Genomic DNA, 18,317 nt, shown 5'->3' on the forward strand with positions numbered 1-18,317 from the left:
CCAGTGCCACCTCTTCTGCCCATTTCCTTGATCTACAATCATTGTTGTGACATCGTGAGTTTTGGATTCTGTACAGTGCAAGTTATGAAGGAAGCAGACCCACTGGGAGACACAAAAAAGGATATTGAGTGCCACTAAAGGCCCAAAAAAATTAAGAAAAATATTGAAAGGTTACCAAACATCTTGGGCACAATTTTTTCTCCCAAACCTTAGCCTCCCAATGAGAAATGGGATCATTCAAAAGGATTGAAAAACCCCAATTCTTTCAGTCCACGGGCTTGAAAAGATATGTCCCTCGTCTGGTTGAGGGTACATACGGGACGGCGTCCCCCCTCCAGTAATAGAGGGACTTTTAGAAATGAGTTACACAGTGGAGTCGAGTAGAGTCGAGTTGGACTGAAATGGACATGTCACTCGGCTGTCGCGGCGATGTCCCGGCCCTTTTGCAGTCAACCGACCGGCTGTCCACCTCGGTTGCACAGTCAAACACAAAAAACAACCATCCCAAGATCAACTCGATATCCCTTCCGAACAAGAAACATTCAAGCAACCGACGATGGTCAAAGGAAGCGACATGTCAGTCTCGAACTGCTTGCTTCTACCCCCGCCGTGTCCCCAGACTCTCTCTCTTTCTTCTCTTCCGACTCATCAGATCAACAGGCCTGTTTATCTTCCGAGCACACAAGAATGACCAAACAAGCAAATGACCGCCGCGGAAAAACAAGCACTTCGCTGACTTTCGATTCTAATCTCCGCTCGACAGTATCCTGATTCTCGTGGCAGTCATTTTCCCTCCTGCGGCGGCCCTGTTCGTGACAGGCTGTGGATGCGACCTTCTGATCAACATCCTCCTGACGATGCAAGTCCTCATCCTATCTCTCTCTCAGGACCCGGCCAAGAATTCTCAGCTAACGGGTTAATCTTTTTTTGGACTGCACAGATTGGGATACCTTCCTGGTCTGTCTTAGAGAATCTTGAAAGCATATAGATTGCCTTTGTTGGGCGCAGAAACCTTCCGCTAACCTCTCTCTCTCTCTTGTTCACCTCTTCCGAAAAACCCATCGAACGACCGTCATAGGACATCTGCATGCATTCTACCGTTCGTATCTTCGAGTCTTTTTTTTACACATCGACTTGCTTACCGCCGAATGGATGTGAGGCTGATATTGGTAGCGTTCTGTATTTGTACCGCCTTGAGCAGTGATCTATAAACGGATGCAAGCCGAAGAGCGATATGGACAAGAAGGCTACAAATACGTCGGAAACGCGACCTATGTGAGTCAAGTCCACCAGCCTTTTCCTCAAATGACCGTTGTCCCATTTGTCTCTGCTTACCACTACCACCCCTGTGGGTGTATTTCGGTTCGTATATACAGGAGCCTATTGGCTATCAGTCTCCGCCGAACCAACAACCTCCCATTTTGCATCAAGCTTCGGCACCTCCGGCTTACGGCTCAGCTGTGTAATCAAATCCCTCTCAGCCCCTAGTAAATTACTTCATCATTCAACCCGCCCTATCCACTTCAATCTGTCTTGACGCCTTTCGTCTCCCTGTCAACTATCTTCCATCCTCGTCGAATCCTCACCGGTCTCTAGAGCCCGGTCTTGTCCATTTCACATCTTGTATCTTCATCGGCCTGCTTTCATCCTCACATTGGTTAACTGCCCATACACATGCACTAGTTGCTTATCTCTTCATTGTGTTATGTTGTTGTACCATTATTCTTTTTTTGAAGAACCAGAATTAAACAAAAGTTAAAATTTGTCCACGTGTGTCTATGCCACTTTTGTTGAGTCAATTCAACCAAAAATTAAAGTTTTTGGTTTATGTGTGGGTGGGCAGTTGCCTGGGTCAAGGTTTGTATGCACGAAGCTCCACAGCCATTCAATCAGTTCGCAAAACGAGTAAACCGTTTCCAATGGGACTGTAAAAAAATAACCTCCTTCTTTTAAAACAGACATTCAAAATGAAATTTGTGGTAAAGGGAAAAAAAGATACACAGGGTAGACACGCATTGAAAAGCAGAAATTTTGAGAGGACCTAGGTACCGTAGATATATGTTGGGGGTAATTGAGACGGCTGAATGAGAAAACAACAGGGTCCGAGATGGAAAATCGAGACGAGAGGTCAGAAAAGCGTCCAGAACAAGAGTAGAACAGTTTATTTGTATGGAGGGACGGAGCCGTAGTTGGGTACGGGCTGGTACTGGGAGTTTGGCTGTGTGTGGTGTGGATCATGGTGGCCGACGGCAGGCGGGGGCGTGTGGTCGGGGTATTTGGAGATAATCCACCAGGCATGAATGACTCCGGGGATCCAACCCACTGCGTAAGATAACCAAGAAATCGGAACCATTCAGCTCTATCAAGGGTGCTCGAAAAAAAAGCTAGCTTTCTAAAGACTGACGGATGAAGAGGGCAACGTTGATCCAGAAATCGGCCGCACAGGCGCCTGTTTATGTGCTCTCAACCAACCGTAATTCAATACGTCAGTTGTTGTTGTCTACATACAGGTTGGAGGCAAATGTACAGCAAACGAAAGCGCAGGAAGAAGAAGGAAGGTCGACTTTACGTTTGATGAACACCGATGCTGGGGGCACGAAGATCGCCAGAAAGTAAAGCAAGAGGTCGGTCTACATCCATACATCAGAAAGTAAGTACAGAGCCATCCCAGACGTGTAAGTTGTTCAGTAAACCAATGAAAGCTGGGCCGAATGTGGGTGTTCATGGACTGACCGTGGATGAAGGTGTCGAGCGAGCCATGTCCGATGCTGGTTGTGGTTGCGGTTTTGTTTATTGTTTTGATAGGACTCCAGCAAAATGATAATTGTTTGCTCCTGGTCGAGATGGTCCCTGGGTCCCTTCAAATGTAACCTTTCCCCCGGGGGGAAGCTGTGCCCCCTCTGGCGGTGAGTCACCGGAGTCACCGTGGCTACACACCACCCCCGGCGGGTCACCTGATTAGGACGACAATTGCATCATCGCAACCTTGAACGAGCAACATTAGGCAACATTCCCTATTTACTTCCCAACGCTGCAGGCAGGTAAATGCAAATGAGAGCCCCGGTGGAAGAGCCGTCAGATTTGACGGCTTCTTAACCGGAAACCACGTTTCCGGCCGGTATCTCCGGTCAGCTCAGGAGTCAGAAGGCACTAGATTGGACGCAACGCGTAATTCGTAACTACGAACCTGCTGATGGGTTTCACCTCTTAGATGCATGATGGCTCCAACTTGTCGGTCTAGGTCTGTCCGGGTCCGCCTTAAGATAGACCTACAACAAACTTCGTCCGAAACCATATGCAGATGCCTCTATACCACTCGGATAGAGACGTATTTGCGAATGAGTCTTAACCAGGATACCTATTTATAGAGCACTTTTGTGCACACAGAAACGTCGAACGCAATCCACATTTTCCAAATATTTGCAGTTTAATTCCTCGCGACAATTCTCAGAACGCCTTTTGCAGCTATGAAGCTAGTCTACTACACCGCCTCTGTGCTTGTTCTTTTGATTGCTATCTTGCATGCCAGTCCGGCGTCTAGTACAGCCCGTGATATGTTACCGGATGGGGGCTACGAGTCCGAAGAGTCAGTCAACAGCCGACCGAAGGGAATACGACGATGGCCAAAAAGGAAAAAGGGGAAGGAAGATCTTCGCCCATTGCCGTGGGCCTCGACGGACGGGCAGCTTTCCGCTGAGCCAAAACAAGGAGGCTGCTTCTGGCACTGGTGGAAGTTTTAGCGAAGTCCTTTGACCAAGCGTAAGCAGAAAATCTGCAATGTTTTTCACCATTCAGTTGTCCTCCCGACCTCAGTCATTGATGCTTCCCTTTCTACATCACTCACACCTTCCATGAGGTCCAAAGGTATAAAAAAACCCTTTCATGAACCCATCTCGTGTGCACCAACAAGCTCAAACTGTGTAGTTTCCACTCATTCAAGTTGCCATATTAACATGAACCCTCTTGTTGGACCAAATTGCATGCCTTTACAAAGTCTCCATCCACACACCGCCAAAGCCTTCCTATGTTTCTCTCTGAAAGTGAGAAAGTGCAGGCGCATCATCGAGCCTTTTTATAAATAGTCTTGCATTCCTTCAATCTCTCAAAATTGAAAGACTCTGTTCTCCCTTTGTTCTCCAGCATCGGGAACCTCTCGTAAGAGGCAGATGAGTAAGAATGGTAATGACTTGTGTAAGACCCAGCGCTACGATTATTCCGATGGGTAGCGCCGACGTGCATACATAGTTTTTTTGTCCCTTGTCCCTGGTAAATAATTTAACCAAGTCCCTCTGTTTTTTGAGGTGGATGGCTGTGCCGCTGGGGTCCGGTCAGCGCAATGCGACCTGTTATGATCCCCCGGTAGACTACATAGGAGGGTGGCCAGTGTTTTACCACTCCACGGGTAGGAGGTGGCCGGTGTTTTACCACTCCACAGGTATGTGAGGGTGGGACTTTATTGAGTTGGCAAATATTTACAATCCCACTGCCTGCAGTGGTGCTAAACGGTTTATGCTGTTTTATGATTGTTTTTCAGAAATCTTGATCTGGTCTGGATGTAAAGTTCCAAAATCTGTTCTTGGGCTTTGTGTAAAGTTCCAAGAGCTGTTCTTGGGCTTTGAACGTGGTGGGCCGGTAGCTTCAGCGGGTCAGGTCCGAGATACTAGAGTCTACACCAACATATGGTTCCAGGTATTGTAGGGCTTGCAACAAACTTGATCCGTAGCCAGTACGGCATGTAAACAGAGGCCCCAATGCCTATCCAAACCACTCGGACTGAAGCATCCTTGTGGAAGCCAGTAAAATGGGCCTTTCAAAAGATATAAAACAGAGCCCTCCGGCCGCAACTGTTGGGCGTCATCAGCCATCAGTCCTGCCTTAGAAACACATTTCATACCTTGACCAGGATAAGCACCTTCACACACCACATCCAGAAATACCACATTGGAATCCCTCACGACAACCCCAGCACACCTCTTGCAACTATGAAACTAGTCTACTACACCACCACCGTCCTCGCTCTTTTGATTGCTATGTTGCATGTCAATCTGGTCTCTAGCAGTAACAGCCTGGTCCGCCAAGGGTCTTCAAAAGTCCTATCCCAGGGGGGAACGCCAGCAAACCCCGGTTTGGCAATAGAATCGGAACAGGCGAAGCGGGCTAGGAGGATAAGAGAAGAGCGTCGCGAGGAGCGAAAAAAACTTAGAATTGGATGCCTGGAGTTAATTCCAGAAGAGGGAACTGGCAGCTCCAAAGCCAAAATGTCACCACCACACCCGCAAGAAAACACATTTAGAAACCCAGAGTTGGGCAAAGACCTTGACGAAATCACCGAAGACCAGTGGACTGCGAGTGCTAGCGACAGAGCCATTCGGCAATCGTGCGATGAGGAAGTAGGATGCTTGTGGTTTTTATCGTTACTTCATTAGCCAGGCCTCTTGCCAAAGCGTAAGTGGAAAATCTGCGTTTTTTCTTCAAAAGTAAAGTTGCCTCCGGACAGCTGTTGATATACATATAAATACTTAACTTTTGTTTACCCCACTAGATCACGCGCTCCACGAGGTGCAAAAGGAATCTAAAGGAATACTTTCATTAAACTATCAGATCCGGTCGTGCTCGCTATTCACAAACAAACTCAAACTGTACCTATTCTTATCTTATTCGATTCGCCATCTCCTCTTGAATCCTCTTGTTGGCCCACCTTACAGCCAATCCGAAAAAGCTTGGCTCTGCTTGGCTTCTTTGGATGGAATTTCCAGCGGAAATTCCTTCTGGATTTGCCAACCTGTGTGTATCCAACAACACGGTTTGACAGATGGATATCCATCCCCGCGAGCGCAGTTGCTATCGGCAGCGCCGTTTGGTAGCAAAAAAAAAAATGCAGGCCACTGGGGGGACCGGCACCATGACACCCAGGTGCGTTCATGGGAATGGGAGTCGAGGATGAAAATTGGTCAAGGATTCTGATTCTGGAATCAAAATCCGGGAAAACCAACCGGAAGTCTCTGATTGAGCTTGCCTGATTTTGATATAGGCATCCTGCATATATCAAAATGTCCAACCTTGTCACTTTATTGCATACAAGGTTGGAAAATCCCACAGGAATTTCCAGTGGAAATTCCCCCCAAAGAAGCCAAGCTTTTTCGGATTGGCTGTACATTCCTTTACAAAATCTATTGTGTTTTGAATAATGCTTGGATCTTTCCTCAAATTTTCTGGTTTTGTTATGTAGTAACTTTATTTTAAACTTCACACCAAACTGTAAAAGCCAGACCCAACTTTAAACAAAACCTTGAAATTGACTTCCGCCCGGGATGTCTTTGTGTCACGACCCAGCGCTCGGTCGGCCTCTCCCTGCCCGGCCCATACTGGCAGAGGGCAACGGCCGATGGTCATGGCCTGTGGTGGGTGGGGTAAAGAAGCTGCTCTGGTTCTGAAAATGAACTCGGTATTTCTCTAACCCAACTCCTTCACCCCCTACTGGAGGAAATTGGCTCCGGGGGTGGATTTAGCCTTGGGCCTCATCTGACATCTGTCAAGATGCACCATGTGGAAAGGATATAAAAAATATGGAGTTGACCTCGGTCAACGAAACCAGAAAATTTGAGAAATCATCCAAGATTTATTCAAAACACTATACATCCACCCTCCGCCAAGGCCGTCCTTTGTTCCTTTCTGAAAATTTCAAAGCGCACCCAGTTAACCTCCATATTAGACACGTCATTCATGCTTGTTGTGCACGCTCATTCATTCCTGTATTCTCCCAGAATTGAAAGTATTTCCTTCCCCTTTTTGCTCTGGTACGGGGAACCTCCACAATGAGACAAATAATTGACCACAATTGAAACAGTGTCAAGGGTACCTTCATTCCAATTGATGACACCAACATGCCTAAATATTGTCTCTGGTGAGTGTAAGAGACGGAGATGACAAGAGCACGAGTTAAGCAACCGGAAGGACAAGAGAGATCAAAGAGAGAATGTCAAGTATCAAAGGGGTTTGGCAATGGCGAAAATAATTCAAGCAAGGAAAAGATTGGATGAGAGAGGAAGGGAATAAATCACTCAAAAATAGAGGCCGACAGCCTATAAGCACGAAGAGATATCACAGCCCCATGAGCTCTTTGCGGTCATTGTTTCACACCATCCAAATTCCAATCCATCATCCCATCAATGCATGGCGCAAGTGACATCATTCCCCCCTTCCTCCCTCTTGGGATTTGTTCTTATCATCACCAAGTGCGTCCCTCTCCTGCACTTCACGTGCGGAGCTTGCCTTAATCCTCGTAAGTCGTAATCAGGATTGGCGTTTTCATACATACACAAGTAAAAAACCTTCCTTCGCCGCATCTTATAAACACCACACGCCTTTTGCAACTATGAAGCTAGTCCACTACACCACCTCCGTGCTAGTTATTCTATTCTTTGTTTTGCATGTCAGTCTGGAAATGGATCAGCCTCAGAGGCTCAGGTCCGACTCCGAGAGGTCAGTAAACAACTACCTGACGAAACAACAAAAAAAGGAAAGGAAGGCACAAGAAAAGCAAGAAGCAAAAGAAAGAAAAGCCGCCCGCAAGGCGTCAGGGAACGACGTTTATGATCTGCAACTGTTGGCCTCGACCGCGTCTCTTGACAATGCGTCAGCCTCGAGGAACGCACCCGCCCGAAGCAAAGACCTTTTCTCAGTGACATCAACCGGGGAAAATGTTCCCGATGAGGACCTCTACGAGGTCAAGGTGCCAAAGTCAGGGTGCCTCTGCGGCTTGTGGAAGCGGTGATGATCAACTCCATTATCCACTGCCAGACTACTTGACCATGCAAGCGTAAGTAGAACATCTCAAATGTCTTTTGAAAATCCGTTGTTCACCCCACAGTTGCTTACAATTCATGTTTTTGCATCACTAAATTATTCTTTCCACCAGGACCAAAAGGAAAACTTGGATCTGTCAGAATCTGAGCTTTTAGTCCGCTCACTTTCTTTGTTCCCAGTTCCAGTTCCAGTACCTGTTCCTGTTCCCTTTTCCTGTCCCAGTCCCAGTTCCTGTCCTGTCCTCTGTCCAAGTTCCAGTTCCTGTCCCTGTCCCCTATCCCAGTTCCTGTCCTGTCCCCAGTCCCAGTTCCTCCCTGTCACTGACTTGTTACAGATTTTAGTTCATTTTGTCTTGTGTGTTACATGCTGTTAGGCCCCCTCTGGATCTCGTGCAGGGGGCTCTCTAGTTGTGTATACGTGTCTGCTCCTTGAGTATGAAATAAAATCCTTGAGTCTGAGCCAAGGCCCAAAACTGCTCTAGCCCCACCTGAGCCATCAACCTTCAGCAAAGCTCCTTGGTCAACCCCTCCGCCTTGCCTCTCAATCTCTCTGTCCTCAAGTGAAAACTCAACAGGATCAACTCATCAGCTCTGTCCATAGTCTCAACTCATTCAAGCTGCCCACCTTGAATTCATTCACAAAGTATCCAGCCGTACTTCACAAGAAATTGCTTTGTTTCTGCCAAAGAGTACATAGTCAACCTACTAGACACACGATCCATTCTCCTTGATTCTTCCAAAATGGAAAATATTTTCTGCCCCCTTCTTTCTGCGGCATTTGATCCTCCAGAATTAGAAAGAGAATGTACATGATGGAGACAGTGCAAGAGCTATGTCACTGCCAGAATAATTGGCTGGGCTGAGGTTCTCCCAGTTCAACCGGGATGAATTCAACCCAGCCAAATATGCTGGCAGTGTACCAGCAACATGTCTAGCCTTTTTGTCTCTGGTGAGTACATCCAGGAGCTGCATTGGATAGGTAAATGACTCTATTTTGATTATATTTATGTGGAGCTGACCATTGTCCTGGTGAGTTGTAAGTGGGTTGGAGAATTAAGAGCTTAGTGAGTAATACATGTTAATGAACAAATCAAATAAGTATAAGGTGTGGGTAACTAACAAGTAACTTCCGCTACTATGACTCAACAACACAGAGAATAGCTGAAGCTGTCATTTTGAGTTTCAACATCAAAACTATTATCAAAGTAATGTATTTATTCAATTCATTCAACTTATTGTTTCATTTCCATTCACTGAAAGATAGAAGAACTAATTATATTACTTTATTTCTGTGATGCAGAGTCTTTTGTTATCCAAATCACAAAGGCTTGACAGGTCAACTATATTATAATTAGCTTACTTCTTTATCTTTATCTGAAATAGCAAAGTAAGTTTTATCTGCCTTAAGGTTTAAAGATTTCTTTTATCATATGCTGCAATTATAAATTAAAGACAAGTATATAACTAAGAAATATGATCCTTAAGTTGTCTGAATTCTTTTAACAAAGCCAGAGTTGAAGTTGAACTCAGACTCCAGCAATGGGGTCACAGGTGGCATGGGACTTTCTCTGAGCCATATAGCAACCATCACTTGTTTTGATCCTTGTTATTCAATTCCTGTCAATTGCAATTCTTGTTCTCTGTTCCAATTATTGATCCATTCCTCCAATCTGCTTGCTCCGTTCTGAGCTCTGCAACTTCACCAGTCCTCTTCCCCAAACCCCCAAACACCAACAATGAGTCTGAAGACTCCATTTGTTTTTATCCACTATTCTCCAATTAAGGCAGCCTCAACAGCACCTTTCCCTTCCACCAACTGCCTTCCACCTGGCATGGTAGGAGTTCCACAATGGTTAACAGAATTAGCTGAAATACTACATCTACAGCTAGGGCTTGCCAAGTCTCATCAACTAGAGGTCTGAATACGCAGCAATGTTCGGCCCTAGATGCCTCAAAAGCTTAAGGTGGGATCAGAAATCACAAGTCCCGATTAAACTCAGAAAAAAGTGGGCTGCTGCAGACTGCTTTGGTGGCAATGGAAGTGTCCGTAGGTCTCAGTGCGTGCAGCCTCGGGGCAAATCAAGTCTTGGTTTTTTTGTGGAGGCTGGCCGGCATTGCAACCCCGTCGGTCAGTTGTAATTGTGCGGTCTGCTCAAATGCTGGGTAGCTTCCCAACAGCCTGTGTGATTGTGACCTTCAAAGGCCTGGCGCCAGCTTGCCGGATGGGGGCGTGGACAGCGATCGGGCGACTGACAGTCAGCCCGGGGTTGGCTCCAGCCACCGAGCGGCCGCCCGGCAACAGACCGGCAGAGCTGTGGTCGGTTGACCATAGTCATGCCGCTGTACCTCTTGACCTCAAGAGGTACAGCGGACAGCCCCTCGCGTGACCCCGACGACGCGCTGCCCTTCATTAGCCATGGCAGCCGGACAGGTGGACCTTTGTCGTCGGACTGTCGGAGACAGATCTCTTTCCCTATTGAGAGGAGATCATCTGGGCATGTCCAGTCAAGAGGGAGGCGTCATGGTGCACAGACAAGAAGATGACTCGGCCGCCTTCCAGACCGGCTATAGGCGGTGTTTCCCGAGAAACTCTTCAAAAAGATTCTCCATACACGTTTCAAACGCACACGGACTTTTCCGGTCACATCTTCATTGGTTGGCCGAATGCCCATGTGCGGATAAACCCCGTATGGTCAATACAGCGCTCGTAAGAAGCTTGATCCGAAACCACGGCAGGAGAGGCCCAATGACTATCCAAACCTCATGGACGGAAGCGTCTTGCAATTTAGGGACAAGTCTGCTGGGCAACCGATATAAAGGGAGGCCCCTGGTGTCGCTCTGCCTCTGCGCCGCCACCCTCACCCAGATAAACGATTCAACCAGGATAAGGCCTTTCAGCGACCGTAGATACCCCACACAGCTTATCAAACGACATTTGATTCCCTCCCGACACTTCTCAGGACGCCGTCCGCAGTTATGAAACTAGTCTACTACACTACCTCCGTGCTCGCTCTTTTGCTTGCTATACTGCATGTCAATCCGGTGTCTAGCAGCCCAGTCCCTTCTGAGCTTCCAACGGAAAAATCCCGCGGGGAAACGCAAACAAGCAGCCCACCGACAATAGAAGAGGACAGAGTGAAAGACGAAGAACACTATCCATCTGAATCCCTGCAGGGAAGACCAGAGAACGCACCACTTGACAAGCTTTACTCAATACCGCTAACAGATGAAGAAGAAGAGGAGAAAAGCTCAGTCCTTACCGAGCCAACAGGCGACTCCCATGATGAAATGCCAACACATTATAGCCAGTCGGAAATAGTAGAACTAGAGCCGCTTCCTATCAGAGAACCTCCATCTAGAGAACTTTACAGTTCACCGACGGAACCGAACAACAAGTACCTCGCTAAAATCGCCGAGAAACCGTCTGCAGACGAGCCGAAATGGTGTGGCTGCTTCCCCTGGGCGCACGGGAAGTAGTCATGGTTCATTAAATTTACATCAGCCTGGCCACTTGACCAAGCGTAAGTAGCAACTCTGCAATGTCTTGCACAAATCAGTTTTCCACAGCTGTTAACTTCACTATTCCACTCCCCTAGATTATTCGTTCCATGAGGCCCAAAAGGCAAAATTTTCATCTCCTCATCAGCACCGGTCGGATTCACAAACAAGCCCGACCTTCACGTACTTTCAACTCCACCGAATCGCCCTCTCAACACGAATGCTTTGTTGGCCAACCTTACATTCCATTACGTATTCTGCAGCCGTAAACCCGATCGATACTTCTTGTGGCCCCATTTCGGGGCTTCCATTCCTTCATTCTCCCGCAATTGCAAGTCTACTCTCGCTTTGTTCGCAGGCATCATGAATCTCTAGATGGAGAAGCATGATTGACCGTGGTAGAGACTGTGTAAGAGCCGCGAAGCGCCGACACGCCCAGCCTTTTCGCCTCTGGCGAGTGTCTGTAGGGTCTGCATCGGATCTTCTCTCACTTGAGACAAAGGGTGTACTCTACCCTTGTCATCGCGAGTTTTGAGGGGGTGGGTGATGCCAGAGAGCTGGTCAGTATTGCAGCCAGTGCGGTGTTCATCGCCTTCTTTCAGGGATCATACGCGCTGTTCATAGCCGCAAGTTTCATAAACATTCATGTGGACAACTTGGCAAAAAAGGGCAACCAAGTTTGATTCATCTGACCCCGATAAATCAGAATTTGAGTCTTGTGTGAGTAGCACTGCAATAGAAATCAAATTGAGAGCAAACAGTACAACTCGTAAAATCAGACATGTGTGTAACTCTTGTGCCTCCTTCATGCGTGGGGCGCGCGGGAATTCGAAAAAAAAGATGGGCTTGCGGTTGGCGCGTCTGGAGATATGAAATGATGAACCTCGAAGAGAAAGAAAGGAAAGGAGAACAGGAGGATCGGGAAAAATAGCTGATGAGGCGGCCGTTCGATTGGACCATAAGAAGCAGGATTGTTCCATCTGGCCAGTTGAGATGGATAACGGCCAAAGAAACGGAGCAGAAGCGACCGGCTGCTGGTCCGCTGTCCCGGGCAGCGACCTAGATGGCCGGCCTGGGCACCAGCGCCAAGGAGGCCGAGGGCCTGGGCGCGGCGGCCTGGAGCTTCGCAAGGATGGCCTGTTTCTTGAGGCTGAAGAACTGCCGGGCCTCGTCGTCGGGCAGCCGGGCGAGGTCTTTCTGCATGAGCTGGCAGTCCGCGGCGTCTTGCTCGATCTGCAGCCGGGCCGCGTCCATCCGCAGACTCTCGCGCTCGTTGGCGGCCTCGAGGGCGTCGAGCGCGGCCTCGTCGGCGAGATCCGGCCCGCGTCTTTGGGCCAGCCCGGCCGGTCCAGCTGGAGGCCGAGAGCCAGTGTGCGGAGGGTGTTCGCGGATGGTGTCCGAGGAAGTCCGGGCGCGGGCCGCATCTGCGGACGCTCCTCCCCCGGGTCCGGCGCCTCCAGCTGCCGCTTCCTCGGCCTCGCCTTCCCTCCATCCAGGCAGGTAGCGCAGATGGTAATGCCACTCGATCTTGAGTCCGAACGCGCGGCCATGCCGGGCCTGGAACATCTCCATCGCTTTGTCGATCAGCCCTGCCTCGGTTCTGTCGCTTTGGCCAGAGGCCTTGGCCTCCCGATAGTACGCGGAGAAGGTGAGAGTGTCTTCTCGAACCTGCTCCCATCTAGGCACCATCACAGACAGAGACGCAAAAATTAGTCTGGACTGTTGGTGGTGGCTGGGAAAAGCGGTGCATAGGTACCTTGTTTGTAGCACCTTTTCAGACCGCTTGAAGCCGAAGAAATGGGAGTTGAAGACGGCCGCCAGGGTGGACCAAAACACCTCGTCGGTTGGCCGGGGTCTGTTTTTGAAGAGTTTGGTCACTTCGATCCAGCTGAGGACGAGTCGCTCGTCTTCCCCATCGTAGAAGTGGGTGGTCAAGTCGGCGCGTGGTCTGGCTGGCTCTTGGCTTGCCTTGGACGATGATTGGGGATTCATTGTATGTTGTCGGATAAAAAGAGGCGTTGAGGATGAGCAGGTTTGTGGAGCGGGGCTGGGAGTTGTGTGCTGTGTTTGCGAACGACAAAGGATGGGGTTCTGGGATATCTGGTCGAAGGGGGTGCAGATCAGGGTGAAAGGATTGCTGGGGGTGGATTCCACGACATAGCACGCAGCCAGACGGTTTATATACACGGCCAACATCCCAACGGACAAAGCTTTGTTTTAGTGTGCACTATCAAAACGAACTGCCCTTCACAAAAGACGGGCTGGATACCGGAAACAAGGGCCCAGCTACAGCATCTGTGCCTTGGTGGCGGATTGCGTTATCCAGGCAGCACTAGCTTCAGAGAGAAGCGAAGGGCGGCAGGGAAACTGGGCGGATCTGGCTGGAGAAACAACAGAATTCGAGACGGGGCCAGTTCCATTCTACAGTCTGAGCTCAAGTCAAGTACATACACGACTGGCTTGAGTGGAGCTTGGGGAGCGGTGAGCCGGCCTTTGGAGGGAGCCACCCAGCATGCATCGTTGTCCACCTCGTGCAGCCATGGTGTCTAGGCGGAGGAGGGCTGAGAAAGAGCAGTGCCATGTTGACTCCGGGCGGCCCCGTGGGTGGCGCGGGCATGAACTCCGCCGGCCGAGATGGCCCAGACCATCCAGGAGATTCGATCTCCTCCCTGTCCCGCTGGATCATACGCAACTTTCCGATCCGATCACCAACCGCCAAAGAACGGCTGAAAACCCCCCGGAAGGTCGCTCTCCTCCTATCCCATCATTGGCTTCTCCAAGTGGTCCCACCGGTGAGTCCAAGCCTGTTTCTTTCTGGAGCTTGGTGATAGATTGGAAACGAAGACATACATAACCTTCTCAATACCTCGGAAAGCGTGAGTATCCACCCGACGAGAATACTCTCATACATACATCGTTGGCTAGACATGATCACGACGAGTGAAGTGGCGAAGCTCATTCCATCCGGCGCCGAGCAACAAGCGGCCCGGGAAGCGTTCGTGCAGAAGTACGGCACATCGGCGTCCGCGTCGGCTTGGCCGATACCCGAGGACCAGGAATGGTACTGGAAACAGACCCCGCGGCCGGTCGACTTGCTGCCCATCTGGAAATTCGTCTTCGTTAATCGTTCGTGTGTGCTTTCTCATCAACCCGTGATCTCCTCCGCGGCTGAGACATCTGGCCCGTGCAGCCCTGTTGGAAAGCGTCGGTCTTCGCACAAACGACGACCCCACATACGGAAGGTGCTTCGCCAGATATGCTCTCTCAAGCTTCGTCCATCCGCAAACGATCGACACTGAATCCAAACGCTCTGCCCTTTCGCCAGGTATTCCCTGCCCTTTTCCCCGAGTGAAAAGCTGATCCGGGACGACAAGAAAATCACCTGCTGGGATGGACGGGTGTTTCTGAAGGATCGAGGCGACGGGCTCGTGGCTGAGCCGGTCGAAGACAAGACCTCCCAGTGGGTTTGGTACCAGGTCAGATCCTCCAGTCTTTCGCCCTTGAAGTTTTCCATCGCTCTGTCCGACACATTCTTACATGTCATTCATAGGTGTGGTGGGACGAGGAGGCGTCAAAGCGTACAGGTACGCAAGATATTGCACCACTTTTTCAATGTGCATTCAGGATACCTCAATCTGATTGTCATGATACTCTTCTTTTTGGCATGGTGAAGGTGTCGAACTCGACTTATTGTATTGTAGGCACGAGATTCAAGTCTACCATTCATGGCACACAAGAAGCCACCTGCAATCTTTTCCATTCAAACGTAGTATCCTATGTCTGATCTAGGCCACGGCATCTGTGAATACGGAGGCACTTTTTCCAGAAACGCCCGCAAGTTCTTGGACGCAGGTGTCAGTAACACTCTGCCCCTGGGATAATCCATTGATACGCATTGCTCATTTGATTCTTGATTGTTCGGCTTTGAAAATCCTGGGTATCAGTATAGATTGATTGGTGCGTCCCAGAGTGGCTCTTGCATGGTCGGAGAGACCCTTGATGAGAAACCCCCAGCTGACCGAACTCTGGACAACAGTCCCAGATCTCCCATCAGTAAGCACACGCAATCCCCCCATGAGAACCCTTATTTATCAGCTAATTATCATCTGCCGAAAAAAAAAACTGTTAAATCTCAGCATGGCCGCAGTACTGGCTTCCATGCATACTTGACTAACCTGGACTGTCTGGCGCATGCTGTCCATGCTGTCCTGGCGGACATCATCAAGCGGGACTCGGCTGCGGGTCGTGCCCAACGGCCCGTGATCGTGGCTGGCCAGAGCATGGGCGGGTTTACGACCGTCCTGTATGGTCCGTTGTCTCTCCGCCCGTCTCCACCAGTCCCACGTGGCCTCACTCATTTGCTGACCACACCGCGACCCGTCGTTTCTCATCTTAGGCCTGTAAGTTCACCGGCTGTTGTCCAATCGGCGGCGGCTCTCTGGCCCTGAAATTCTGGATGCGTAGATCATAAGGCTCATCCAACTGATCGTTTCTCTTCCTCTTCTTCGAAGCTTGTACCACTCGCCGGCGGTCAAAAGTCGCCCGGTGATCCGAGGCCTCCCGCAACCGAAACTGCTTGGCGTGAGTGGTGCCGCAGGCCACCCGGATCCTTCCCCTAAAGTATCATTTTTTTCTGACTAGCTGGGGTTTTCATGTACATTGTCGACCCAGTTGATACCACTATGTCCAATGCTGGCCATAGCACCAGACTCAAGACCGGCATATGTGGTCGAGCTTTTCGCTAGAGCCGTGTCTCGGTTTGCCGGTAGAATGCCGCTTGCGAATGCCAACAAGGGCAAAAACACGTGCGTCAATCTCATCGACTTGATTCTTTGATCATCAAAACATTTATTTACTTTACTTTGGATGACTGACATTCCTTCGGGACGGTAGGCCAGATTCCTGGTTTGAGGACCAGTTCAGGTGCGATCCACAGAGCTACACCGGCAACTTGAGAATCTCGACCGGGTTGAAGATCCTAAAGGTATCCATCTTTCCGCTCAAGGCCTCTTCTTCACTTCATCCGACCAAAAAAAGCTGATGCGGGAAATAAAACGGAGTTTAGGCACTTGACTTCACCAACGAACATCTCGCCGACCTTGTCGTCTCGTTCCAAATCATGCATGGAGGGAGTGATCGAGTGACCAACCCCAGCGGAAGCATAACCCTCTTCGAACAATCTCGGTCGACCAAGAAATCGATCAAGATCTACCCTTTCGTTCGTCCCCCTCCTTGTCTCGTATGTCTAAAAGGCGCGCCTTTGATGTGTCCCGGGTTTTGTCTCGCGATCTCTCTGTGGACGTGTAGGTTGAACACATCATGATGAGGATCGGCAGAGATGAAGAGGACGACCAGCCCCGTCAGAAAATCCTGGACGACATCGTCGAATGGATCGACGAAATCAGGGCAAACCCATAGAATCCGGCGATCGATGCCGGCCACATTCTTCACCCATCGCGCCGACAACGCTTCAAGCCACTTGCCCCTATCTACATGCATCTGCTTTCTGCTTCTTCGCCGGGAACACGGATGCTCTCTTGTTTTGGACGGGGGATACCGCTCTTAATACGATGCGTTGGCCCTTTTTTGTATAGCACTGTATCCTCATCGTCACACTCTCCTCTCATCGCATGCTAGCTGGATTGCGCACCCAGAGATATCTCGTATAGACGTCGTTGTGGATACATCACTACTCTTGCTTGTTGATTTCATTGTCGCCATTTATCGCATCATCCTCCTCCTCTCCCTTCCAGGAAATAGACTATAGCTCACTACAAAACAAGCTCAAGAGACTGCCAGCGGTTGGCATCTGGCATACTCCAGTGTAGCTGCCATTGGAACTCCTCGTGATTACATCATACCCTTTCATGAATGTGGACAGTGACTGTGCATGGAAGCTTGCTTGAAATATCCTTTGAGAAAGGCTTGAGTATGATCACCCCAAGCTTCCTTTGAGTTTCTGCATGTCAAGTGCTGGCAGTTTGTTGAGTTTTTCTTGCAGTGAACATTGCTTGCTTGCTTTTTTTACAGAATGTTAGGTAAGTTCAAGAGTCCACAAGACATTAAGCTATCTGCAACCGGCACATCACTTTGTTTTCAATGAAAAGAGTCTGAGGATGGGACTTGGAGGAGGTTGATGTATGCGTCTCTGTAGACTCTTCACTGGGTGCACCGTTTGCTGGGAAAATGATCTCAAGAGATCCTGGATGGGTGGGACTAGACAAGACCTTATTCTTGGAGAGAATTCTAGAAGCCTGCTTTCATTATGGCAGCCGGCTACGTATCACAAGCCATTGTGACAACTTGTAAAACCTCATAGAGTCATTATTATAGAGACATTATTACTCGTTGAGAGCTAACAATACCATCTGTGGCCCGCACTAGAGCCACCAGAAACCCTTGTTGCATATGAAATACTAGAGTTCAAAGCGGCTACGCCGCTGCACCTTTGGGGAAAGAGGGTAACATACCCTAAACCACAACCCCCCCCCCCCCCCACCTCTTTTGTGTAAAGAAATGGATACTGAAGGAGGAATTATTGTCAAAAACATGTACATATCTGAATAGCAGCAAGATCAAAATTTCACTTCAAAAAACATGATGGATGATAGCCAACAAATGGAGAACCAAATTATCCCACCACCCCAAAAGTTTTTGAAAAATATTCACAGCATAATCAATTTTCAAGTAGTGTTATTTTCTCATACAAAAAATCTCTTATCCTAATCAGGTAATATGCCAGTGGAAACATCAAGCTGGATTACTGCACTCTTGAGACCAAGAATGACCATAATGACAACATATGGTAAAAAAAGTCTGGGGTCTCTTCAAAGAGGGGTGTAGTCATGACAATGGTGAAAGGTTTTGCTATGTGCAGTGAAGCACACCTGGAATTCTGAGTGTGCAACCCACTTGGTACTACAAGAACTTCTCTTTGGATCCCTGGGTTTCCAATGGTATATCCTGATCCAATTGAATTGTCATGATGCTGTAGGGAAATATACAAGACACTAT

At 49.0% G+C, this 18,317-nt stretch overlaps 7 protein-coding genes across 7 annotated transcripts; 5 read left to right on the plus strand and 2 right to left on the minus strand.

Moving 5' to 3' along the window:
• Positions 1–556: 556 nt before the first annotated feature.
• Positions 557–1,466, plus strand: PtA15_13A341 (uncharacterized protein; the record flags this gene model as incomplete). The annotated part of the gene is made up of 6 exons (XM_053162529.1): positions 557–576; positions 764–859; positions 941–957; positions 1,079–1,099; positions 1,202–1,275; positions 1,377–1,466. 6 exons carry the CDS (start codon positions 557–559, stop codon positions 1,464–1,466), a joined length of 318 nt encoding a protein of 105 aa, XP_053026496.1.
• A 695-nt stretch (positions 1,467–2,161) lies between these two features.
• On the minus strand, positions 2,162–3,217 carry PtA15_13A342 (uncharacterized protein; the record flags this gene model as incomplete). Its single annotated transcript, XM_053162530.1, has 5 exons — positions 2,162–2,322; positions 2,405–2,449; positions 2,509–2,630; positions 2,734–2,954; positions 3,188–3,217. 5 exons carry the CDS (start codon positions 3,215–3,217, stop codon positions 2,162–2,164), a joined length of 579 nt encoding a protein of 192 aa, XP_053026497.1.
• A 1,765-nt stretch (positions 3,218–4,982) lies between these two features.
• PtA15_13A343 (uncharacterized protein) lies at positions 4,983–5,593 on the plus strand (the record flags this gene model as incomplete). The annotated part of the gene is made up of 2 exons (XM_053162531.1): positions 4,983–5,390; positions 5,543–5,593. 2 exons carry the CDS (start codon positions 4,983–4,985, stop codon positions 5,591–5,593), a joined length of 459 nt encoding a protein of 152 aa, XP_053026498.1.
• Positions 5,594–9,840: 4,247 nt separating this feature from the next.
• On the plus strand, positions 9,841–11,282 carry PtA15_13A344 (uncharacterized protein; the record flags this gene model as incomplete). Its single annotated transcript, XM_053162532.1, has 2 exons — positions 9,841–9,848; positions 10,766–11,282. The coding sequence occupies 2 exons, from the start codon at positions 9,841–9,843 to the stop codon at positions 11,280–11,282; spliced, it is 525 nt and encodes a 174-aa protein (XP_053026499.1).
• Positions 11,283–12,362: 1,080 nt separating this feature from the next.
• On the minus strand, positions 12,363–13,499 carry PtA15_13A345 (uncharacterized protein; the record flags this gene model as incomplete). Its single annotated transcript, XM_053162533.1, has 2 exons — positions 12,363–12,981; positions 13,060–13,499. 2 exons carry the CDS (start codon positions 13,497–13,499, stop codon positions 12,363–12,365), a joined length of 1,059 nt encoding a protein of 352 aa, XP_053026500.1.
• A 383-nt stretch (positions 13,500–13,882) lies between these two features.
• On the plus strand, positions 13,883–14,131 carry PtA15_13A346 (uncharacterized protein; the record flags this gene model as incomplete). The annotated part of the gene is made up of 1 exon (XM_053162534.1): positions 13,883–14,131. One exon carries the CDS (start codon positions 13,883–13,885, stop codon positions 14,129–14,131), a length of 249 nt encoding a protein of 82 aa, XP_053026501.1.
• A 99-nt stretch (positions 14,132–14,230) lies between these two features.
• On the plus strand, positions 14,231–16,721 carry PtA15_13A347 (uncharacterized protein; the record flags this gene model as incomplete). The annotated part of the gene is made up of 15 exons (XM_053162535.1): positions 14,231–14,429; positions 14,494–14,545; positions 14,629–14,779; positions 14,854–14,887; positions 14,977–15,000; positions 15,093–15,157; positions 15,248–15,260; positions 15,340–15,356; positions 15,440–15,611; positions 15,700–15,703; positions 15,815–15,884; positions 15,975–16,108; positions 16,197–16,287; positions 16,369–16,521; positions 16,611–16,721. The coding sequence occupies 15 exons, from the start codon at positions 14,231–14,233 to the stop codon at positions 16,719–16,721; spliced, it is 1,290 nt and encodes a 429-aa protein (XP_053026502.1).
• Positions 16,722–18,317: the final 1,596 nt, after the last annotated feature.

Source organism: Puccinia triticina, chromosome 13A (genome assembly GCF_026914185.1).
Source record: "Puccinia triticina chromosome 13A, complete sequence".
Taxonomy (NCBI): domain Eukaryota; kingdom Fungi; phylum Basidiomycota; class Pucciniomycetes; order Pucciniales; family Pucciniaceae; genus Puccinia; species Puccinia triticina.